The 27,188-nt window shown below is 27.0% G+C and overlaps 1 protein-coding gene across 1 annotated transcript in view; it reads right to left on the bottom strand.

Annotated features, from left to right (window-relative positions):
• Window positions 1-4,401: 4,401 nt before the first annotated feature.
• Window positions 4,402-27,188, bottom strand: part of LOC117174729 (hepatocyte nuclear factor 6) — a 116,947-nt gene continuing 94,160 nt past the window's right edge. The window contains exons 3-5 of the mRNA XM_033364053.1: window positions 17,353-17,376; window positions 16,395-16,510; window positions 4,402-5,979 (exon numbers count right to left, since the gene is read on the bottom strand). Of these exons, the coding sequence (XP_033219944.1) occupies window positions 5,770-5,979; window positions 16,395-16,510; window positions 17,353-17,376 (350 nt within the window). The 3' untranslated portion in view covers window positions 4,402-5,769. The remainder of the gene's footprint in view (window positions 5,980-16,394; window positions 16,511-17,352; window positions 17,377-27,188) is intronic.

Genomic DNA, 27,188 nt, shown 5'->3' with positions numbered 1-27,188 from the left:
GGCGAGAGCCTCCAATTTCGCTTAAATTTAATTAATCCATTATTACAATAATATATGTTTACTTTGTACTATATATGATCTTAGTCCGACAGCCGGAACTGCCGAGTTTTGGTACGGTGAATTTATACAATGACTCTTCGCGCATTTCCGGTGCTCCTTAGAGCGCCACTCAGCTTCGTTTTATTTATTCGTCTTTACTTTTACTTGCTTCAATTCGATCCACAACGATATTAATTCTTGTTTGCATAAGAAACTTATGAATGGCACGTTTGTGAAATTCACTGTCATCTCAATACTAATCTTTTCAGTCAAGAAAGCAACATTCCAATAATTTTATTTAAATTCCAGCTTAACATTTTCGTGGAATGTAATTCAAGCTCTTATTTAAGCTTTTTAGTTCGGTTTAATTAATTATTTTAGAAATTTGGTGTATTAAGCCATTGGGAGATTAAGGTAGTTGATTTTAAAGTTATATAATAATTTTTGGAAAATAATTAACTTCTTTTGTGATTGCTTACAAAGGCTCCCTAAGTTTTGTTGGAACATTTAAAAGTAGAACTAGTGAGTATAGAATAATTAGATTGTGAAAAGTCTTGATTAAGATCTATTTGAAAATATTTATTTTAATTTCATAAGATTGAATCGAGTTGCAATTGACCACTTTCTAGCGGACTTCGTGAGCGGAACAGTTGTGCAATCACGTGATCGTAAAGTGACACTCTGACCGTACCATTCACTGAGACCACTATTTTAGCGTGCCCAGTTTAATTTAATTAGCGTTTCATTTTTTTAAATTTATATACAATTTCACATAGGACTAAATAAATTTGTTATCATTTTAACATTTATATTTATTTGTATTGATTATATAATTATATTTATTCATGTGTTAAAAAAAAGATTTAAAAAGGTCTAATTTGTAACTTTTAGCTCATGTATAAATACAAATAAATATAAGTGTGTTGAAAGACAAAAATATAGTTGAGTTATGTGTGAAATTGTGAATAAATGTGAAAAAGGATGAAAATATGCCCTAGCGGTACGCTATGGCATCTATAGAATGCAACGGTCCCGCTATTGTGTAACTCTTACGTTCATGCAGTTCGCTAGGGTTGTTATACAACAATTTTTTTCTCATGCATATTCTTTCATCGATTCAATAAATATAAACTAACTTCCCAGACTGTAAGTTTTTTTTCAAAGCTAGAAAATTTATACTTTTAAAAGATTTGTAGAGTTGCTTATTTTAAATTTTCTGATATTCAAAAATTGAATCTGGTTTCAGATGGGAAAATCTTTGTTAGTGACATAAAATATTTATCAACTTATCCAATTAATTGTATTTTTTAACACAGAAACGTTGAAAGAGTTATAAAATTTATAAAGTTCAAAGCACTAATTTGTTTACTAGTCTTGATTTTTTTCATAATAAATAATTTACTCAAACCCAATACACCTGATTTCTTAAATAATGAATAATAGTGAAATTGCATTATTGAATAAATAGTGTGGGTGTTTTCAAGTCCAATCTTTTAAATTTTGAATTTTCAAGATTCGAATGCTTTCAATATACCCTTTATAAATTATTAAATTATTAAATTACTAAACTATTACATTAATTAATTATTAAATAACATTAGTTGTGATATTTTGAGACAAACTGTCTTTCTAATTTTATTCAATTAAAACAATTGAAAATATTATTTTAAAACTTAAGTACTTCTGCCCATCCAAAATACATTCTGGCACAAAATTGTTTATTATGATCTACAAATTAATTTGGTGCCTTTACGATGTCTTGTAATTCTTGGTAAAAATGGATTGTAAAACTGGAATGCTCCCAACTTATACTAAAAACTCATTATTGAAAACATTGGGGCAAGAAAAGGAGCATTTAAAATATTGAATTTTCTTCGCGTTGCAATTCAAAGATCATTATGATTTTTGACGTTGAGCTCGCAAAGCCGCCACCTATAATGTTGCGATTTACACCCTTAGGTTCGCGTTTTAAATTTACCTTCTGACGGGAAGAAATTTAAATTTAAGCAAGAGCTACCGAAAATAAAAAGTGCACCAAATTAACTTTTAGGCCTAATATTTTTTTTTTAAATAGTGTCCTAACAAATAAGAGATGTTAGATCTCAAAATTTCAGATATTATTCTTAAATTGGAATGTTTGAATCATGACTGAGATTTTGGTACATTTGCTGAAAAATGATGCTGGCTAGTGCCGATATTTACTGAAACTCTCTGAACCACACGTTTTTCATCCCTTTCACAACACCGCTTACGTAATAAAAGTTTCGTATGTACAAAAGCACAGCTCACAATACAGCACGGTATTGAGTGCAATTCGAGTCTCCTTGCACCGGTGCACCGCATTTAACATTATTTCTCTCTTTTTTTTCGCCTTTTCAAAAAAGCGTCCACCCAGATATTATATATCACTTGGTACACGTGCACAAAGTTCACCACGTTAGCACATGCCCGTAAAAACGTTCCACACTTACGTGACCAACGAGGAATTGACGAGACTACTTTCGTTGACTTGAGCTGCCACTAGTTGCTCGATGATTTATCTACCCTCTCTTTCACTCTCGAATTCTCATTTTTAATATTAAACTTGACATTGGCGCGATAGAAAAAATCTTAAGTGTTAAAAACTGCTCACATAAAACTGGAATCTTGAAAGTTTGACTTGCTGCTCTACTTGGAATGCACCTTCATTTTTAATCATATTACAAAAGGTAATTTTTTTAAAAAAGATCGAGTTTAACCATTTGTTCAGGGTGTGTAACCTTTCTCTTTAATTCAAACAGAAGAATGCAATTATCGTTTCCAGGAGCAACAACTCAAATCTCAAAATAACTTTGTAATGAGCTGCAATCACAAGTCTTCCAAAAATCCTTTTTTTAAATCTCTTCAGTTTTTTAAAAATTAATTTATTTTTTGTCAGAAAACTAGATGCGGGGCTAAAATTCTACTTTTTACTTCCTGGGAAATAAAAAGTAACGCCAGAGGCCAACAATTAAATCTATCAAGCGATCAGTTGATCGCGTTGACACATTGTACCAACTCAAAGCGATAAGTTATCATAAATTACCGAAAAATTATTATCATTCAACATAATTTACCAAAATTGATGCTAAATTTATAAATTATTAATAATTTATGATAAATTTACAACTTTCCACAAATTTTTATTTTAAAATCTTTGAAATTCTGTGTATCCGAAAGTTCTCGGAAAGTTATAGTAATTTATGGTAAATTATATAAAATAAAAATTTTTAAATGTTGTTAATTTTTTCTGAAATTTGAAACTTTTAGAACTCTACGAAAATTTATATTACGCACAAAATTACGGTAATTCATATAAATCTATGGTAAACTATCCTAATGTTTAAAATTGTGGAAATTATTTTTTTTTATTTTGAAAATTTACGAAATTTGAAAATACCCAAACATTTTCCATAATTTATAGTAATTTATGATAATTGTAGTCATTTTAAAATTTTTTGAAATTTTGAAGATTCAGAAATTTACGGATATTCAGAGTATTCAATACATTTGGGTGATTTATGGTGATTCATAGTAAATTATACTAATTTTTTTAATTCTTGGATGTTTAAAAGTTTTTAATTTTTTTTAAAGTTTAGGAAGTTTATAAAAATTCGGAGTGTTTAAACATTCGTAAATTCATGGTAATTTCTGGTAGATTATGGCCATTTAATTTTTGTTTGAAAATGTAAAGTTGTTGAAATTTACGAAAATTTAGAGCCTGTCGGAAATCTATGGCAATTAAGGGTAATTAATGGTAATTTTAAAAAGTTTTCAAGATTTTAAAATTTTATGAATTTATGGGAATTCAAAGTATTACAAAAATTTCGGAAACTTATTTTAATTTACGGCAAATTATGTTCATTTTCATAACTTCTGAAGATTAAAAATTTTTTTAATTTAAAAAAAATTATAAACTTTGAAAGTTTAAAATTGTGTAAATATACGGAACTTTAGAGTATCCAAATTTTTTGATCATTTACGGTAAACGATGATAATTTTACAAATTTTAAATATTCTTTGGATATTTACGGAAATTTAGGGTATTTATGATTATTTATGGCATATTACAGTAATTTCAAAAAAAAATTATTTACGATAATTTTTCTATAAATTAACGTAAAATTTCGGATATTTTTGGGTACTCTGAATACTCATAAATTTAAAAGATTTTGGAACTTTTTTGTCATTTCCAAATTTACCCTAAGTTTCTAAAATTTTCAAATTCTGATAATGTCTGAATTTACCATTAATTTCTTAAATTCGTAACCATTTTTGTAAATGATAAATTTACTAAAAATTGTTGTATAAAATCATGCATTTGTTACAAAAAAAATTTCGTATGCACCAAAGGGGATGGGACTTTTACGAATCGTAAAATTTTTCAGTACTCGTCTTCTTGGTGCATATTTGCATATTATACTGTATTCTACCTTAAATGATTTTAGAAGAGAATTAAAATATAATCTTTTTTGAAGACGTCTGCGATTCGCTCTTAAAAGTAATTCCAATTTTGACTAGACTAAGTGAATCTAAGAAAGTTCTGTTTATATTGTAACCCGTTTTACGTAGTTCGGAAAGAACTCTGAGTTTCCTGAACAAGGACTAGAATGGGCTCTAAAAATACACCTAAATGTATAAAAACGAACAATGGCAATTTATGGCACAAAATTAAAAATTGAGCTGTAATCTAAAACTCGATCGAGGCTTCTATATTTGGTTTATCTATAGAAAAAAATTTCCAGCATTAAAAACTACTGAACAAATACCTCAAATTGTTAGGCTTTAAAACAATTGGCAGCCCATTCAGAATTTATTTGAATTTAAGGCTTAATTCTGAAATTAAGGTAACGAGGACTTAACGTAAGTCCACTTTCCCTTAAATCTAAATAAACAATGAATTCAATCCAAACCAATTTTTAGTTGTAACAATTTTAAATATTCACTTTTGCTGTCTCTCTTTCTCAATTCAAAGGATTTTAAATTCTCTGGAGATTGAAAAAAGCGATTGGCAAAATATTCACGTGCAACGAGACGTGCATTGTGCATCGGTTCGTCACGTGGCTTCGATCGAATTTCGACTCTCCTTTGTAACGTAAAACGCAGCACGTCACAAACACTCTTCGAGATTTTATTATTTTTGAGAGACCATAGATTTCATCACCGACAACTGTAGCACATCTTTCGCTTGTCTGGTACTTCATTCATGATAAAATTGTCATTATCAATTTTTTGTGCAGTTATGTTAATTTCCAATTTCGTTACAGAAGGAACTGAAGAAACAAAACGTGGCAACTAATGGTTCAAGCAGGGTAATAGTCAGATGATAATCCAGACTGAGGTAAACATTCCGCTGTTACAGACAAAGTAAAGTTTACCTCTGTTGGATGTACCCACCTCGTGTTTACCTACTTCACCGATTACCCGCAACATTTCGTACCCTCATTTTTTTGTGGTCAGAGAAGAACGAAGAAATTGTAATTTGTGCCTCTTCTACTCAACTTTAAAGCTTCATTCTTTAAATTTAAACATGTAAAGAAAGATTATTTTATTTTTGATGAGGTTGTTTTGGTTAAGATTTTTGATCTGTAAAAGTGAAGTACTGAAGACCAAGCGAAAGAATCAAGACTAACTCAACGAGAGATTTATTTACGAAAAGGAAAGATCCTCTTCGGGCGACTCGTCGTGATACTCCTCGTGGTCGGACGTATGTCACAAAACGTCAGAAGCTTGTCGTGGACTAATTCCAAGCGATGGTGATAATTGTCCTTCATCCATGGCCATGGCTTTCGGGTCCTCGTCCTTCCATTTATCCATAGAACGGCGTCGCGCATTCATAAAGAAGTTTCCAACCGTCGTGGGCTCCAGGCCCAGCTGCCGAGCGATTGTCACCTGCATCTCCTTCGACGGCCTCTTAGTTTCCTGGAAATTACAAATTTTGTTCAAATATGGCTTTTCCAGTCTTTTCAGTATTTATAACATATGAGAAAGTTACTTTTTAACTCCCGCTGCCCCACGCCATTGGAGTTAAAAACCGAGTTTATTAAGGTTCATGTAAAAATCGTTTGCAATAAGTGTTCTTCCCAGTTCCTTAAGTTTTTAGATATTTATGCAAAATGAAAATTGTAAAAAGGGCATATGAATGGGAAGGCTTGTTCAAGGACCATATTTCTCTCTCCATTCTTAAGAATTTGTGATTCGTGTACGGTTGTGTTATGACACTCGTTTATGAAATTTACTTTACTTATCTATCGATGTTTATGTACAAGAACGTCGGTCGTAAATCTAAGATGGAAGAAATCGTCATAAAAAAATTTGAAAAAGGACTAAATTTAAAATTGATATATTAATATTTGAAAAATTAAAAAAGAAAAAACTTTTAACTTAAAAATCTTAACAAATAATAAAACAAAAATTTTACTAAAAAAATCCTACAAAAAACACTAAATAATTAACGAAATAATATATAATTGAAATATTGAAGAATTGGAAAAAAATCCTGGTTTCAGCATTCTTCGCAATGAAATAAATAAAAAAATACTTATATAATTTAAAAAGTTAAAGAATAGCCAGTTAAATATGTTAAGAAATGTAAAAAAATTGTAAATAGTTCAGCCGATTCACTGAAAAAAACCTTCAAAATAAATAACGTAGCAAAAGTAAATAAATAAATTTACAAGCAAAGTATTTCCCAATTCATAAAAAGTAAGCACACTAGGGACGTTTACAAGGAAGCTATAATAGGGACCGAAGGAAAAAACGTCCCGAGTGTGGTCACGTTTTTTCAATTGGGAATATTTTTGCTTGGTAATTTATTTAATTTTACTTTTGAATTTTCCAATTAAATCCACTTTGGCAATGGTATCGTTGAAATTTAGGAATATTCAGCATTATTATTTACAATTTTTTCATTTTTTAAAAGAACATATTTGGGTTTTGTTTTTAATTTTTTTAATTATGAGTATTTTTGTAAATATGCTTTCATTCCTATCAGTGTGAAGAAGACTAAGACCATATTTCCAAACTTTTTAATTTTGTTTATTATTTGTTTAGATCACGTATAACCTGGAGTTATTTAAAAATTTAAAAATTATATATTTGGGAAACCTCTAAGGGAAAAATTGACAAGTGGGCCAATATTGGGCAAATTTTGGGAGCCAATTCCGCTAATGTTAGTAAAAGTTTTGTGGTGTCTTGTGTCAACGGCTGTGCCACTTCATAGATGTGTCTTTCTTTGTTTCGCTTCGTATTTTTTAAAAGAAAAGATTGTTACTAGGATAAGTATTTTCTCAAACGGTAAGATGAGCGTTTTAACCAGTTTCGCAAAAAATTATATCGGAAATATGCAATAACTTCACATGGATTGAAAAAAAATCTTTCAATTCCCCTCGTAGCCTAACGTCAACATTTTCCAATTTTATTTGTAACTTATTTTTGTTTCTTTAAAAATACATTTATTAAACTTCCCTATAGAATTGATAAAGACTTTGCAAATATTAGATATTTAATCTATTTGTTTATGAAATCTATCCCTTTTTCGTATTTTTATCGTCCCTTGTTTGCCGGATGGTACGTATCATTTGAAGTATTTATTTTTGAATGAAGTTTAGTTCTTATGTTGAAATATACAGCTTGAAATTTAGAAAAGAAAAAAGGTAGGAAACTTTTGATTTCAGTAATAAAAAGTTAACAATTGCAAATGTAAAAACTTTAGAAAATAAAATGTTAAATTGCAAGCTTTCAGTTATGAGGGCCATAATCCAACTTGTTCACTTTCACTTCCACTTTAATTTTTATTGAAATTCACTTCGTTTGTATTACTGAACATTTTAGTGGCCACAGTAATTAAAAAACTTGAATTACGGAAAAATAGAAGTCAAAATTAAAATAAAAAAGTTACATCGCCCTAAGCTAAAACTTTCACTAAACTTAGATCTAAATCACGAATTAAAAATTGAATCAGCCCTCAAAATTGAATTATATAAAAATAAAACGTCTTGAAAATGAGAAATTTTGAGTCAAAATTTCAAAAATAAAATATCTAAATTGAAGTACTTAAAATAGATTAACTTCAAATTAAAGGAGGGCATCAGATGTGAAATAATTAGATATTTGAATTAGAACCTAAAGTTTAAGAAATTATCATTGATCTGTTTTACAATTTTGATGGAGTTACCTATTTAAAGATAAAAAACTTAAAAATTGAACCGTTTTCGATACAATGTTTTTTAAACGGAAAAATGAAAAATTGCAAAGTTCCAACATGATCAATTTCAAACGGTTTATAAAAAGTGCACAAAAGTAAAAAAAGCACTAATAAAATGAAAAAAAATTTTTCTCCTAGAACATATTACAAGAAATTCGTTTTTTAAGGGCAGAACAAAATTGGATATTACAATTGAAGTGTCTCTTTTAATGTCAAATTAAAATTAAAAACAAAACAAGAACCTATAAGTTTGTAAGGACAATTTAATAAGTTACACGGTCGTCAGTAAGAACTAAAGAGGAAGTTTAAATAGAATTTTCAATAAAAATAATTAAATTGAAACCAATCAGGTCGAGCCAGATGTGATACGTCTGCTAAAATATTCTTGATCTACTTTACTTTTCAGAAAGCTGCTGCACTTAATTGAATATTCCAACTACCCGATAAGCTAATTTATCCATCTCTCCTAAAATACAAAAATTAAGAAGAATTTTCATTCAGATTTAAATCTAATGACGCTCACTAGAAATTCCTATAAGATTATTTATTACACTATCCCACTATAATTATAAAGCGAGTTATCAAATTAAAATAGGCTCTTGTGTATCAAAGGCTGAAGTATTGTGTCCTAAATTAAAAAAGATTATATTTGTAGAAAAAAATGGTTTAAGTTATAAAGATGAAAAAGAAAGAAAAACTGACAAGCGCAGACATAAACTAGGCTAAGGCCATGTTGTGGAGTCTTTGGCTTGCATCCAAATAAGAAAAGGTAATTTTTCTACTAAACAGTGAAATTTCCTATCACAAAAGAAATTTTTCAATGGGATAGTGGAACTTTCGGCCTACAAAGACGATTTTTAAAACAAAAGAGAATTAACTTCAACCACAAATAATTGAATTTTTAATGAAAAAGTCAACTCTTCAAGCTAAAGAATCGTATTTTTATAAGAAAGTTGAATTTTCAACCAAGAACTTTTTTAATAAAAAAGTCGAATTTTTAACAAAGCAGTTGCATTTTCATTAAAGAAGATGACTTTATGTCAACATTTTGAATTCTCAACAAAAAAGTTGAATTTTCAACTAAAATGATGAATTCTTAGCAACAAACATTTTTCACCAAAAAGATAACCTTCCAACCAAGTAGTAACATTTTTAATAAAAAATTATTCAGTCTCAACGAAAAATTTAGGTCTTGAATTTTTAACTAATAAGGGTTACTTTTTAACCAAAAATAGGTTATTTAAATTTCCAGATAAAAAAATTAATTTCCAAAAAAATAGTTTTATCTCTGAGCAAATAAATGATATATTTTACAGCAAATAGTTAATTTTGAACCAACAGTTGAATTTTCTACAAAAATAATAACATTTTTAACCCAAAAAGAGTAATTTTCAACAAGAAAGTTAACTTTTTAATCCAAAAAGGGAGCTTTCTACATGGCAGTTCAATTTTAATGTAAAAATATAAATTTTCAACAAAAAAGTTATTTTCTGGCCAAACAGTTCAACTTTGAACTGAAAATAATTAATTTTCAACACAAAATGGTGTAGTTAAATTTTTAGTTAGAAAAATCAATTTTTTACAAAAAATAAACTAATTTTCAACAAAATAGTCAAATTTTCAACTAAGAGATGGATCTATTACTGATAATTTTTTTTTTGAATTAGTACAACTTTCAACAAATTAGTTGAATTTTGGATGTTTAATATTATTTTCTACTAATAAAGACAAATTTACAAGAAAATGTATAAAGTGTCAACCACATTTTGAATTTTTAACTAAAAACGATTAAGTTTCAACCAATAATGAAATATTTCAATTTTCGATTAAATTTTCAGCCTCGAAAAAAGTTTAGATCCAAAAATATGAATTACTTAAGTTAATCATCAACCAAATAATTGAACTTTACACAAAAAACAAACACTTTTTATCAAAAAAATGGTATATTTAAATTTGCACTTGAAAAAATTGATTTTCAACAAAAAGAAATGAATTTTCAAAAAAATAGTTCAAATTTTCAAACAAAGAGATGGATCTACAACTAATTAAATGAATTTTTTGAAAATAGTTCCACTTTCAACTAAATAGTTGAATTTTCAATATATAGTATTAATTTTATACGAAAAAAGAGAATTGACAACAAAATACATAAACTAAGCAGAATGTTGAATTTTCATCTAAAAATGATTAAGTTTTAACCATAAATGAAATAGATCAATTTTTAATTTTAAAAAATTAAATTTCGAACAAAAAAGAAAAAATTTTCAACAAAATAGTTCAAGTTTTAACGAATAAAAAACACTTTATTACCAATTATATAGTTCAACTTTCAACTAAGTAGTTGAATTTTTAACTGAAAACGATCCATTTTCAAACAAAAATAGTAAAATTAAATTTTTAGTTTAAAAATTAATTATCAACCATTAAAATTGAATTGTTAACAAAATAGTTTAATCTTTAACCATCAAAATTAATTGTTCACTAATTATTTAAATATCATTTAAGTAGTTGAACTTTCAACCACAAAGGAGGAATTTTCAATGAAAAAATGTATAATCAATATTTAAAAGGAAATAGACCCATTTTCAGCCAAAAATGTATTAGTTAAATTTTCAGTTAAGGTCTTGTGATACTTGGTTACGTCATCCTATCCTTACAGTACCGAAATTTTTTTCGCAACAACTTACGTTTACACGAATTACTATACTGAGTTTCCCATTTGGGAAATTAAATCAAAGGCACTAAGTCACATTTGTATACAAACGTTATTTAGTGCCTTTTAAAATTTCCCAAATGAGAAACTCGATATCTTAATTCGTGCGGATGTAAATTTTTGCCTTAGTATGGTACGGAATTTGAAAATAAATATAATTAACTTTCAAAGAGTAATATTTGGATTATCTTATTGGGTTCTATTAATTCAGTTCGCATTTAAACGGAAAAATAAGAGAAAAGGAAAATAAACATTCGACGTATAACCCTTCTACCCTAAGTCATGAATCATCATAAAACCTTCCCCCTTCCACCCTGTCAATATGACGTAGTTTTTGAACGGCCCCATAAAGTTATGAACTTCTGAAACAAGGATCGTGTAGCTTGAGGCTTGAAAAGTAATGAAAAAAGTAATTCTTGAGGTATAAACAATAAAATTATTTATTTATTGGACAGTTTTGAAGCGCCAGTAGAATTGAGAAGTAGATAACTGAAATACTGAGTGCAGGTAAAGAACAGCTCGCGAAATTATTCAAGACGGATCGATAGTTGGACGCGCGATTGACGCGCAACTGAATTCAACTATCTACGACTGTGCACATGAATGCGCAGGTATAGAAACATCGCTTTCCTCCACAGAAAACAGTGAAGGACAGTTCTTTGAAGAAAAGTTCATAGATTTTTATTTGTAAATTCATAAACTGATATTTGGATGTCCAGTTACTCTAAACATAATTACAAAAAATTTCACTTATTTATCATGCAAAGTAATATTTAATATAACAAAATTTATTGCTACGGATCGAGTCTTAATTTGGATTAGTGAAATTTCACTGGAATTTCAGTGAGTAGGCACATTTGCCTACCTTAATCAGTTGAAAAAATGTTGCAGATTTTAATTTATTCTCTAAACATGAATTAGTTCAACTTTACTGAGAAGCAATGATTTATTCTTTATGGCTTTATTCAGCGCAAATGTACTATATATCGGTCGCTTTGTTTTAATTATATTAATGGCTTTGTTAAAAAATTAAAGTACTGAATAAATTAGTAGAATTTGAGCAAACTTTCTAAATTTAAATTAATAGAATTTCTCTTTAAATCAGTGACTTCTTTTTTTAAATATTATTTCAGTCAAAATATATCAGGAATTAGTGAGGAAATACTGATGTTAAGGCTTTGAATGCTATTTTAAAAATTAAACAATTTAATTGGAAAGCTTTCGATTTTGAAAAATGTCTAATCTCAAGTAGTTCAATTTCTGAAGGTTGAGTTCAGAAATAAACAATTGTATATTTTATTCGTTTCAATTCAATTTTAAATAGAAAATAAAAAGTAGGCGATTTTCAAAATCATAAGTTAAGAATGAAAGAATTTAAATACAAAAGACAATGAATTTAAACAATTTCAAATTTAAGCGTGTATAGTTCAACCATTTCTATTATAAAAAATTACTGATCTCAAGTAACTTTACTTGCAAATTTTTGTATTTAAAATTTAAAAATATAAATAGTTCGAAATTCGAAACATTAAAAATATATTCTTTTCAACCGAAATGTAAATAGAACAATTTCTACAGTTGTAAAAGTTTGTAATTTAAACGTTAAATATTTTGAACTGCAATGCATTCAAAGACTAACAATTTTAAAAATGGTAAATTTTAAATGTTTTAATTTCGATATGACTTTGAATAAGATCATTCTTACAACTTTATTGAATAAAATAATTAAATAAACGCGAAGAATAATTTGAACCATTTTTCTTTTTGAAATTATTATTAAATTAAAATTTGTCTATTAACAATTTGAAGTATTAAGAAGAAAAATGATACAACACGAATGTAAATTTAACAATTTTCGCACTTTTGAAAATTAAAAGAATTGAAACCTTCTATATTGTTCAACGGCAGAACGTTCAAGATTAACCAGTTTTAAAATGGTAAATTTTAAATATAGAATACTTAACTAATGATTGATTTAATTTTGAAAGAGTGGTAATTTTGATATGTCCATGAATAAGGTCATTTCTACACTCATTGAATTAAATAATTTTCAAGAATTTTGGTTTTTAAACCAAACACTAAATTAAAATTTTTGTATTAAAAATCTAAAAATATAAATAATTTAAGGTTTGAAACATTAAAAAGAAAAAAATTCTAACTGAAATATGAAATGAGCAGTTGCTGCATCTGTGAAAATTAAAAAAATTTAATGTTTATTATTTCGAAATTCAAAACATTCTACTATTAAAATTTAAAAAAATGTTAAATCCCGAATATAGAATAGTCAAATAATGACTTATTCAAATTTTAAACATAATTTCGGTATGACTATTAACAAGATCATTCCTACAATCATTGAATGAAATAATTAAATCAGCGCGAAGAAACATTTTCTGCAGTTTTGAAAATTGAAAAACTTAAATTATTATTTTGAACAGCAAAGAGTAATATGGAAAAGGAGATGCTTACAATCTTTGAATGGAATAGTTAATAGAAAAACGCAAAGAATAAAGTAAACAATTTTGGTTCTTAAAATAAACATGGAATTACATTTTTTTATTTAAAATCTGAAAATATTAATAATTTTAAATTGGAAGCATTAAAAATAAACACGTTTTAACAGAAATGTAACCGGAATTACCTGAACAATTTCTGCAATAGTGAAAGTTCAAAAATCGAAACGTTTAATATTATGAACTGTGAAGCCTTCAAAGAATAATAATTTAAAATATGATAAATTTCAAAATTAAAATAGTTAAATAATAAAACATTTAATTTTAAGAGGGTGATCATTTATCTAGGGCTACGATAATATGAATTCGATTATTACTATAATAATTGAATGAAATATACACGAAGACTAGGGTTTTAATTTTCAAACTTGTTTTAGTAAATTTTAACGCCGTTTTTCTGTTTAAAGTGAAACTTTTTTGTATGTGTAGTTAGATCAATGCAAAGAATATTACAAACAATTTTTATTTGCTGAAATAAACACGAAATTAAAATTTTTGAAAGATTTAGAGATCAAAAGTAATTTCCGTCGGTGTGAAATTTATATGAAAACAGAGAGGGTTATATTACATTTTGCATATAAATGCACGTGTGCTGTGAGGCCCATGTCTGACTTGAAACAGCGTGTACTACTGTCTGGCGGAAAGTAGGACGACTACTGTGTTTTGTTCAGCACCTTGCTGTTCGACATAATATGTGCACATGCACATTGTACATGTCTAATCGAACTATCTTGTATTCGAAATTCGCCCGCATTTTCATTTCAGCCTCAGCACATTCTAATTATTTCAAATCTTTAAAGCTTGAAAATATTTTTTAAAAAAAGAAGCAAAATGGTAGCTCATCAAACTAAAAGCTATAAAAGAATAACTAAAAAAGATCTTCTTGAATAGGGCTTTGAATATTTGATATTTTTTATTTTAAACACAAATTTAGTTAAAACTTAATTCACTTAAATCTAATTTCAAACTTATTCTGTAATCGAAATTTTTAATATTTAGATCCGTTAAAATAGAAAAAAAGATTCTTATCTGCATTATTTAAAAATTGATAGCTATGGAAATTAAAATGGAATTGCCGTTTCGATTAAAGTCGTAAACAGATTCAGACTGGTCTATCAGAGATATTCAACTCAAAATACCGCCATTATCAAATCAATAATCATACCATTGCAATTGCACTAAATTCTGTGAGACATACGGGACTGATATATAATCGAGATAATGACTTGCCTAACACTAAATCGCGCTTGAGAGGCCAGCAACAGGTGAAATTACTCTTTTAACAAGCAAATTTGTTTTCTGTTGCGTCTAAAAATTTTGAACTCAAAAAATCTTTGAAACTGGGATCTAAAAAAAACTTAGCAAAGTTAGTTTAGAATTGGAGTTCTTGTGACCTTTTAAAATAATTATATTCATAAAATTGTTATTTTTTCAAAATAAAAAATTAGACGTGCGACTTTATTGATTTTCTTATTTTCTATTTTATAAAATCAGAGAGAAAGTTCAACTTTCAATCAAAAGAAACGTATTCTCAAAGAAACAGATGAATCTTTAACTAAATACTTAAAAAGTCAAGCCAAACGACGATTTTTTTGGAGTCGGATAAATTAAAAAAAAAATAGTTTATTTTTAACAAAGAAGGAAGATTTTTCAACCAAAACGGATGACTTTCCTGAAACAAAAATATAAATCTTCAATCCAAAGGACGACTTTCTATTTTAAAAAGATGAATTTTCAATAAAATAGGTAAATGTTAGACCAAAAATATATAACATTTTAACAATATGAGTACATTTTTATTACAAAAAATTATATTTAAAAAAAAAATTAAAGATTTTTTTGAAGTTTTAAGACAAACATACAAAATTTCTATAAAACAGTTGAATTGTCAACCGGAAAAAGAGAGTTATTATCAACAACAAAAATTTTTCAACCATGTACCATGAATTTTCAAAACCAAAATTAGTTTTTAACCACAAATTTGCATTTCCTATCAAATGATTAAACTCTGAATAAAAATAGTTACATTTTTAAACAATTAGTTCGATTTTTAATTTAAGAAGACGACTTTTTTAGAATACAGTTTGATTTCAAAACAAAAATTTCTATTTCAACAAAGAATAATGAATTTTCAACCAAGAATAATGACTTTTCTCAATCAAAAAGAAAAAGAGATTTCTATAAGAAAAGACGAATTTCTAACTAAACAGTTAAATTTTGAACCAAAAAGATAATTTTTTAACCTAATAATTGAATTTTCAAACAAACGATAACATTTTCAAACAAAAAATATTTAACTGAAACCAAAAACAGTTGCATTTTCAAAAAAAATGTTGAATTTTCAACCAACCAGTTTATTCTTCGAGCCTAACAAACCATTTTATTAGGAAAGAGTTGAATTCTCAACAAACAAATATTTTTCAACTAAAAGGAGACGATTTTTTCACCAAAATAGTTTAAAAAATTCGACAAAAAAGTATGATTTTTTAAGAAAATAATTCAATTTTACACAAAATAATTAAATTTTCAATATAATAGTCGAACTTTTGATCAAATATAGTTAGATTTTCTTATCGGGTTCTATTAATTTAGTTCAGATTTAAGCGAAAAAACAAGTAATAGGGGAAGTTTCTTGAAAACTGTGCAGAAAAGGGGAATTCTTTTTTTTTGTTGATAAGAGGCACAGAGGGAAAAGAGGGAAAATCACAAAATATACTTATTTAAGAAATACTGTTTGATAAAAAAATGATAATTGAGGTTCTGAGCTTTCGAACGAATAAAAGTTTTCCTTGATTTTCTTTCACTTAAAAACTCAACATTAAAATTTCTCAGAACGAATCAACTTGTATAACTAATTCTTATTTTTTATTTCATTTTATACAAAAATTTAAAGTTTGAAACCAACCTTAAAAATAGCCTGTAGAGTACGGCGCTGAAGGTCTGTGAAAACCAGGCGGGGTTTCTTGGGGGCGGGCTGTTGGTGTTCTGCCTGGGTCGCCATCTCGTCTTTCCTCTTGCAAGCTGTAACATCAATTTTATTAACAATCAGGCCTTTATTATTTTCATAAAACCAAAAAAATAAATATTTAAATTTTTAAATTATTTTTTATTATAAAACAGACTTTATTGGATACTCATTACAAAAATTCTCTTCTATATGCAATAAAAATGTTATCCAATAATCAGAAGATTTTTATACACGAATATAAACCGAAAATTCTCTGATTCAGTCTTGCTATTGATTAATCACCAGTGCCCTTAAATCGTGAAGGGAATTCATCATCATACACTCTTCGACAAAAAATTTTAAAAGATGTTCAATGTATCAGCAAGTGTTTTTAAATAATATAATTATAAATTGAAGTAGCAATAGCTAAGTGATATAGATTCTATGTGTACAAAAGTAAATGAAAATTGACATTAACATCGAAAATACGTCCGTGACAATTGAATAATTATCACGAAAATAAGTTATACATGCAGAGAACCGCATAGGGTAATTATTGATTCGACACTGTCTGTTATCTTTATAATTAAATATAGTATATTAATAAATCTAAGAGAATAAATCTCCGCTGAAAATTAGTGAACTACATTTTAAATTCCTTTCATCAACGACTATCTTGATATATATATATATATTTTTAATTTCAGTAATCGATCATAGCTTCTCAAGAATATCCAAAAAATCCATCAATTTGAGTAAGGTAGTATATAATTTAGTGAGCCCCAATAGACTAATTGATTAATCGATTAAGGGCAATGATATACTTGATATGAGGTAGAAAAAAGCATTGACAGTTATAATAGAAAAAAAGTAGAATTAGAGGAAAAATAACGAAAATAAAAAAAGTTTTACTTACTTCCGCGCTGTGGAATTTGGGCAGCTGAAAGCAGAAAAAAAAGAATGTATATTAGTACCGTTGTGTAAATAAATCAGCCGTGCATTATGGAAATCAATGATTGATTGAATAATTCATAATGAAGATACAAATACACATTAAGAACATAACATGTACAGTCACTGAAAAAAGTTGAGTTGCATACACGAATCCCAACTTAAAACTACTTTAGTAACATTTCACTAAGGGTTTAGGGGTTTGAGAGGGGTTATACGTGTTATGATGCATTTTATGGAAATGTTCTGTTGTAGTTGTTCTGTTTCGTTTGTGTCGTGCTGCTGCCTCAAACCTGTAGATTTGCGATACACAGGAAGTAAATTAGAGCCACTCTCAAGACATCTAACGAGTGCAGCTCGGCTCTCACATGCGGCATGTGAGAGCCGAGCTGCGCTCGTTAGCTACCTTCACAGTAGATCTTATCCGTCCCCTGACAATAAATAATATACTTTATTAACACTTATTAACAGTTCAAAAAATATCCTGTTGAGTAATCTGCAAATTAAATTTAAAAAAATTATATTTCTGTTGATTACAAACAAATAAAATTTTTCAATGAATTCATAACTTCATTGCATTTTATTAAGAGACATGGAATTTGAAATGTTGAATTTTTAACGTTATCCTTAAAATAATTTAATATTCAATTCTTGGATCTTGCATGGTTTAATTTATAAGGCAAACTTTTTTTTATTTTTTCATCGACTAATTTGGACAAGGGCCAATTTCAATTATCATATAGTCCAATGGTTTAATTTTAAGTAAGAATCAGTATTGAATTATAAATTTTGAATATTTTAATCTGATATTTTTAATTTTGAAATCGTGGAGAAAATTTGAAACTTTAATTTAGTTTCGTAGCTTTTAACGGGATTTTTTTCCATGTACAAGATATCTAATTGAAAGATATTAACCGTTAACGGTTTCAATTTTGCCTATACAATGTTTAATGTTTAATTTTGAAACTGCCAAATTTGTATTCCCTAAATATCAAACTCATCATGCATAAAAAAGAAAGGAATTTTTTATTTTTAAGTTCTAAAAACTGTGAGATTAAAAGCTCTTTATTTTTAAATATTTTTAATATTCGGAAACTTAAAATTTGCATAATTCTTCATTGGAAATTTTAAAAATTCTACAATTTCTTAAATTTTCAATTCAAAATTCTAAAATTTTGAAGTGTTTCAATTTAAAACTATTGAATTGTAGAGAAGCAGAAATAAAAATTCTTAATTTTGAATGATTTTTAAAACCTGAACTCAAATCTTCAATTTTAAATCTTCCAGATTGAAGAAATTTCGAATGTAAATAATCAAAATTAAAGACATTTTTAATTTTTAATTGCCAAAATAAAAAATTTTTAAATTCAAAACATTACAATTTAGAGCTCTAAAATTTTAAAGATTTACAGTAGAAAAATCATCAATTTTAACGATTTATCCTTAAAAATGTATTGATTGAAAGATGTACAACAAAAAACTCAACCTATGATAGTTTTGATGACTTTGTAGAACTTTGAAGTCAAGAAAACTCTTCAATTTTAAAGAGTTAAAATTTCAGGTTCTACAATTTTAAAGATTTACATATTAAAATTCTTTAATTTTAACTACTAGTAGTTTAAAATTTTTTAATTTAAAAGATGTACAAATAAAAAGACTTGAATTACGATAACTTTAATGATTTTGAAGATCAAGAGTTTTAAATGCTAAATCGTTTAACTTGAAGAAATTTCGAATGTAAAGCATACAGATCATAACTATTTTAATTTGTAAAATATTACATTTTCATAATTTTAAATTGTCCAAATTGAAGAGTTTTTAATTTTTCCAATAAGATTTTAAAGTTCTACAAGTTTGATAATTTACGATTACAAATTCTCTCATTTTCACGATTTGCAGTTTGAAATTCTTCAAATTTCAAGACTTATAAAAACAAAACTCTAAATTTTGATGACTTAGAAGATAAAATGTGAAAGTTTTCAATTCTAAGTTCTAAATGTTTTCAGTTCTAAAAGTTCGAAGAGTCACAATTAAAAACTCTTGAATGATGAAAATATAGAATTCCAAATAATTTAATTTTTATAATGTATATTTTGAAGATATTAAAATTATAACGTTTTTTGGGATAGCTAAACTTGTAAGAATTAAAATTCTTCAATTCTGAATATTTGCAGTTTGAAAACTCTTCAGTATTGGATGTATACAACAACATATGAAGTAATTTCTAACGCTTCTTTATGGAATAGTTCTATTTTAAAGACATAAGATTGCAATTTATTAAATTTGATAAATTTTCAATGGCAAATTCTTCCATTGTTCATAGTACAAATTACAGTGTTCATTTATTTTTTTAAACTTTTTACAAGTGAAAAAACATTCTATAAAATCGAAATCATCATTTAAAGATAAGAGTGAAGTTCACTTTAAGTACAGAAAAATTTAATTAACAACATTTATCCATTTTCGAGAAAGCAGATGTGTCAGCTGACAATCTCAAAGTGACGCAGACCAGAAATTGCAAGTATACTAGGATGTGGGTAGCGACAAAAAAGGTAATCTTAAGTTTAAATAAAAAATAAAAACTCACTCCTGAGAAATTATTTTTTTTAATAAGGATGAAAAAGTTTTGGTCTGAAAAAGTAAACCTACTGATTCACAGAAATAAACACTTGCTTCTGAGACTTTGAGAAGGTAATAAAAATGTTTGATATAAAAATATTCTGTTCGCAGGAAATTAAAATTGGAACAGTACATGCCCAGAGAGGCGTGATGTAAATAATTTTTGATACGGCACTGACGGTCCGAGCGAATAGGCTGTCAAGGAATGCTCCGGAGGGGGGAGGCCGAAGCAGTCAAGCGAGAAGCAAGTCAAAGATCAGGTTGCCCAGAATCGGGAGTTGAGTGTATTCCTTTCAATTCTTTTGAAACTCTAAACTCTTTTTTATTGAGAAAAATCTCTTTCATGAAAAAAATTGTTCGACAGATTCAAGCTCCCTTTATTATATTGCAATAAAAAGTGAATTAATTTGATTTTGAAGCACTTTGATTTGAAAATTGACACTGATAGAAGATACGTGAGACACGTATGTTCCGAAATGCAAAAAAAATCATACCCACGCCATTATAACGCAGTAATAGATATAAAATTCCAAGTGAAGTGCGGATAGAGAGTCAGTGGACAGTTGGGAGGATATGGACAATTGACGTGTTCGTTATTGCCATGGCTTTAAAAAAAGTATCCCTCATGCCGATTCTGCAGCTTCGTTCGCTGGATCGACTGGGTATATAAAGTAAATCCAATCGAGAGGGATAGATAGTCGAATGTAGACAGGACAGACGAGAAAAGTAAAAAAAAAAAAGATTTTGTGCCGAATCCGTGAGCAAGGCGTAGATGAGAGGATCCATCGAAGGGCACGTTCGAATGCTTTGATTTCAACTTCATATGAGAATTGTGAAATATACGAGGTATTCGAGCATTTTTATGCTCAGAAGAGTTGGACTTGTTCAAAGTACTGATGAGAGAGATTCAAACCCATTCCAAACGATGTACTTTTTTGTGTACTGCAACGCTTTTCTATTGAAAATTCCGACGTCGTAAATTAATTAATCAAAAAAGGTGAAATATAGGATTATTTTTAAAAAATATAACAGTAAGTTCTTTTAAATTTATTAGTATGGCTACCATATCAAACTCAATATGAAAAGCATAAAATTCCTAAGATTTAGGGTAGAAATATTTCCAACAAAATAGTTATACTATCAAGTAAAATGGACGAATTTTGAAAAAAAAATCAGTTGCATTAATTTTCTACCAAAAGTCGAATTTTCATCTAAAAAGATAAGTTCCATGCCAATAACAAAATAGTTAAATTTTTACTTTAAAAAATTATTTCTCAAACAACAGCAACTAATTTTTAACCAGTTTCATTCAACCAAAAAAGACAAATTTTCCATCCTAAATTATGAATTTTCAACAAGAATGTTAATTTACAATTTAGTTGAAGATTTCACGAAAAAAAATCTTGAACCAAAAATTATTTTTATTTAAAGTTAATAATATTTGAATTTAACCAAAAATATACGAATTTTTAACAAAATTGTTGAATCCTAAAAAAAAAAAGATTAAGTTTCAACCAAAAAGTTGCATTTTTAACCAGAAAAGATGAATTCGCAACCATAATGATCAATTTTCTCCCAAAAAGACGAATTTTTAAAACAAGCATTAATTTTTCCAATTAAGTAGCCAATGTTTTAGAAAACAGTCAACTTTTATACCGGGTAAGATGAATTTTTAATAATAAAATTAATTTTAAATCAAGTTAATTGAATTTGAATACAATTAGTTTAATTTTCAATGAGAATATATATTTTTCAAACAAGAACGAAATCGTTAAATATTCAGATGAAAAGAATAATTTTTAACGCACACCAAAAACGATTTTTCAACAAAATAGTTCATTTTTCAACCAAAGAAGTGAATGTTAGGATAAAAACGAATTTTTTATCAAATAGTTAAATTTCCAAACCAAACGAACAATTTTCCAACAAGAAGATTAATTTTATACAAAAAATACGTTTTCTTTTTAGGAAATGGTTGACTTTATAAGCCAAAGAGATGAATTATCTACAAAATAGTTGAAGTTTCAACTCGAAAATAGAATTTTTTAATAAAAAAGTAACTTTTCTATTAAACATTTTATTTTATACCAAATAGTTTAATTTTGTACCAAACTGTTGAATTTTCTACTTGAAAATATAAATTTGTATCAAAAAAATCGATTCACTATTTATTTGAATATTAAATTAAGATAATAAATATGCAACCGAAAAATATATAATAGAATAATTAGAAGAATATATAATATATGTAATGCATTTTCTATTTGAAAAATTATTTCCCAACAAAAATTTATTATAACCAAATAATTACATTTTTACGGCGTAGTCGTATTTTTTCAATTTTATACATTTTAAAATTGCATTAATTCAAATAAAAATCTATAAGAGATTAAAAAAATTTAATTGAAATAATAAAAATGTTATATTTTTAAATTCAAATCAATTAATTAACATTTTATACTTTTAAATTTGAAGTGTTTAGAATTTAACGATATCTTTGAAGCCTTTATTATTAAATAATAAAAATATACTAATTTTTTTTTTAATTTACACTTTACAATTTAGTAACTTTTAAATTAATGTATAAAAAATAAAACAGTCCCGAAAAGTATTTAAGTTGCACATTTTTAAAGGCACAGATTTACAAATTAAACAATAAAATATTAAGAGAATTTATTATTTAAAAGGAGACCACTTTTGGAATGATAATTAATAATTGAATGATGTAAGTTTCCAAAAATTGGCGAGACTACTAATTTAAAAAGTTTTTAAAAAATAACAGATCTCAATTTACATTGTAAAAAAAATATATTGTCATTCATGCCAAATAAATAAATTAAAATAAAAAATTAATTAAAAAATGCAAGTATGTTATTTTTTAAATGAAACGAGTTTAAAGCAGTAAGTAATACAGCAGTTTTTATATTTTACGATGTCACCCGAGTGAAGAGCTACTAAATAACATTTATGAGAAACTTGGCACTGCTTCAAAACTCATAACAGGTGTCGTTATATCGATTAAACTGTATAACTACAACCTTACTTAAAGGTTTCTTTCTTTTTATCTACATTTAAAATTCCTTCAATCAGAATAGTTAATCGCTTAATCACAAGCAAACCTCTGAACCTTCGAGAAAACGGATAAAATATTAACAAATTAAGATAAGTTTTCAAAAATAGTAATAATCCCTAAAGAAAAAGAAAAAATTCGGAAGATTCAATACAATATTTTTCACGGTTTTCCGATGCCGAAATAGCGTTTCGCAGAAAGGACAACTTGTGAAATTGTTGATCTCTAACAAATCTTAGAGCAAAAATTGGAGTTGTATCTTTTAAAAAACAGTCCGATTTTTTCCAGATGTTTAATGTTTTTTTTTTAGATGAAAATTAGCATTTTTGAATAAAAATGATAAGTAAGATTCCGATGTGTCACAATTTTAGGTAATGTTAGTGTTTTATCCTGGAAATGAGTATTCTTGATAAAAAATTATTAGATTTTAACGATTACAACGATAAGACATTTTTGAACCATTTAGGTTTTTCGGGTTTGATAGCATCCTTTACCGGAAATTTACATTTTTGAACAAAAATCATGAAGTTTTAATGTTACATAGTTTTTGGACATTTTAAGGCTATGTTAGCGTTTTACACACAAAAAATGGTAATTTAAGACAAAGATCATTATAGCTTGAATAAGATTTCCAATTTTCGAACAGTTTTAGATTATAATAACGTTTATCGAAGGAAATTAGTTGTTTTAAACGAATATTTATATTTAAAAAGATTCATTTGAACAATTTTAGCTTACTATGCTATTTTATATTGGCAATTGGTATTTACAAATTAATATAATTTAAATATAAACAAAGTTAAGAATCTTTCAAAAATTTCGGATTATGCTCCTGTGTTTCTTCAAGAATTAATATTTAAAATTTGCAAAGAATATTTTCAATTTGTCAACAACTTAAGGTTATTCTTCTGTTATTCATTTGATATTGGTAACTATAAACCAAAAATAATTAAAATATTATTCAAGGATCTTTGCTTTAAATAATAAAATGAACAAGCTTGAGCTTGAGTGATTCATAATTTTCTAACACTTTCAGGTTAGGTTGGCGATTTAAACCAAAAATTCATATTTTTAAACAATAAATAATATACTTTAAACAGTATTTTTGGAGATAAAAAATTTTAATTCGAAAAAGATTCGCAACTTTTTAAAAATTTTAAGTTATATTGTAGTTTTGGACCGGAAATAATTTTTTTCCACTTACAAAAAAATCATTAGGTTTCAAAGAAGATTAAAATGTATTGCACCACTTTACGTTATGCTAACGTTCTTCACCGGAAATCGGTAATTTTAAACAAAAATCAATACACTTTAAAGAAGATGCACAATTTTGAACAAATTTTTTTATGTTGGTGTGTTTCGTCGAAAGTTTGGTATTTCGTATATAAAAAATCATAAGACTTAGTTTTTACGAGTAGCTTCAGGCAAAGAATAAATATGTTGAAAAAAACTATTTATTTTATTATTGATATTATTTTTTTTGCATCCAAATATGTTTTTGAACAAAGTTTAAACAAACTAAAAGAAAAGATAGAAAAATGTAAAAATCGACGTATGTTTGTTTAAAGACACAATATAAACATTTAAAAAATTAAAGCTTGATGTTCATGAAAATAAATGTTATTTTAGTTTCTTTAATAGATTTTTAATACTTTTCGAAAATTGTTGTTAAAACACGCAAGATATACATCTAGTAAGGGTACATTTTGATACATTTCAAGAAGCTGAAAAAGTTTCAACAATGAACTGCTATTTATATTTTGCATAATTTTCGAGAAAAATAAGATTTCGAGTCGGTAAAAATTATATTTCCTTAATTTTAGAGATCAAAAAACATTTTTCTTTATTTTGAAGCTCAGGGAATTCATTTAATAATCTCATGGATCATAATCCTTAAATAGGCAGTGAACCAACAAAAACGTTTTTAAAAATAAAATGTTAAAGTTCATTAAATCAAATGCTAATTTAGTCGATTTTTATCAGTTTTTTCTATATTTTTTGAAAAATGTATTGAATTAAAAAATATAAATATCCGGAAAAAGTAAAATTAAATAGATTCCAGGAAGCTCAACTATTTTGAATTATGAACTGCTCTTCATATTTTGCATCGCTTTCGAGAAAAATAGGGTTTTTAATTGTCAAAAATGAAAAAATCTATTTTCTTAAATCAACTAATACGATTTTCGCCTTGTTAACTCGAACTAAACGAGGTTAAACCTAATTTAGGCTAGCCCTGTTTCTCATCAGAAGAAAGTATACCTTGGCAAGTATACCTTAAGAAGAAAATATACCTTGGTATACATAGATATAAGGTTTCTTTTCCAGAAAAATTCTGTAGACAAGATCTATTAAAAATCATAACTTTTTGCAGTGTAGTCTTTCAAGAGACATTTGATGGTTTTTTCTCTCTGTACAATTACTTTTACTTTATTTTCAGTAATTTAGGATCATAGGAAAAGTTCCTAGAGTGTGTAAACTATGATGTTCGAGCGGCACTTTGTGCTCTGGCATCGTGCAGAGGATACTTTATCGAATGTGCTGGCAAGGGCCGTTATACCAAGTGGAAAAAATCTGATCAGACACATACTGTCAGTCCAGCTTAATCGAACGTGGTTCAAAGTCGACAAGGCGCAAGGCACCTACCAACACACAACAAAGAGGATGTTCTAATAGTCCCAAAGATAATTTACACTAAAAAATATAACCTTCAGGGTGTCTACTCGTCTGGAAAACATGAAAACCCTGGAATTGTCAGGGAACTTTTATATACCTGACAAAACCTGAAAATGGCAGAGAACTTTTTATAAAGTCAGTGCATTTTTTCGAGAGGGCGCACAATTTTTTTCAAATTGTGATATGAAATTAACAGCAATGTTTTTTTTTGTAAAGTAGCTTTACCTTATAGGATTTAACAAATTTGTGGTATGGAAACTTTACGATTATATTCTTTGCTGAAATATCAACCACTTCTTTAAACACTCTTTTGTAAGTTCATATTTAGTTCAAAATCAGTTTTTTTAACCAAAATGTAACTATTTCATATTTTGTTGAGGAATGATTTTTTAAATAGAAAATACAAGTATTTAAGAAAAGTTGAACCACTTTCTTTAAAATTTAGCTCCTTTTGAAGATTCAAAATTAAGTTTTTTGAATAAAGAAATAACTATTCTATTTTTTGTTGAATTTTCTTTAATTGAAAATTCCACTACATGGTTGAAAATTGGTCATATTCCCTCTTAAATGAAAAATACTTCTCAGTTTTCAATTAAAATCTTGCTAAATATTCACCCTTTCGATTGAAAATTTAAATACTTCTATGAGCAAGAAACTCTTTTGTTAAACAATCATTATTTTTGTATGCAGATTTATGATTTTAAATTAAAATACATTTCTTTGATTCAAAATTCATTTTTATAGGTTGAGAATTTGTTTTTATTGCTTGAAATGTTGTGTTTTTAATGTAAAAATTAAACTATTTTGTAGGAAACTTGTTTCTTTTTTAAAAAGTTTAGCTTTTTTAGTTTAAAATGCATATATTTGGTTTAAAATTCTTCTTCTTTCGTAGAAAATTAATCTTATTGGTTGAAAATTCATCTTTTTGATTTAAAATTCAACTATTCTAATTGAAGATTCGTCTTTTTTTGTTCAAAATTAATTTTTGTACGGAGAATTTAACTATTTTATTTAAAATATTTTTTTCGAATGAGATTTTAAAAAAACCGTTTTAATATTCCAAGAGTATAGTAAAAAATTGCATATTTTTTATCGTTAACAGTTTCTGTTTTAAATGAAGATTTAAATTTTTTTATCAAAATTGATCTTTTTTAATTGAAAATTCGTCTGTTTTCGCATAAAACTCTTTTTAGTAGTTCTATATTTATATTTTGGGTGAAATTTTTAACTTTTCCAGTTCAAGATTCATGATTTTAATTAAAAATGTATCTTATTAATTGAATATTAAACTCTATCATTTGAAGATTAATAACACAGGCCGACAAAATTTGACAAATGTCCGGAACCAGAGACCAGACCTAGTATACCCGAAGGTTTTTGCTGCGCTGAATCCGAATCCGACCTCAGAAAAATTCCATCACCCTCAGTTTTCGAGATAT

Source organism: Belonocnema kinseyi, chromosome 6 (assembly GCF_010883055.1).
Source record: "Belonocnema kinseyi isolate 2016_QV_RU_SX_M_011 chromosome 6, B_treatae_v1, whole genome shotgun sequence".
Classification (NCBI taxonomy): domain Eukaryota; kingdom Metazoa; phylum Arthropoda; class Insecta; order Hymenoptera; family Cynipidae; genus Belonocnema; species Belonocnema kinseyi.
This window is presented reverse-complemented; position numbering and strand designations above follow the sequence as displayed.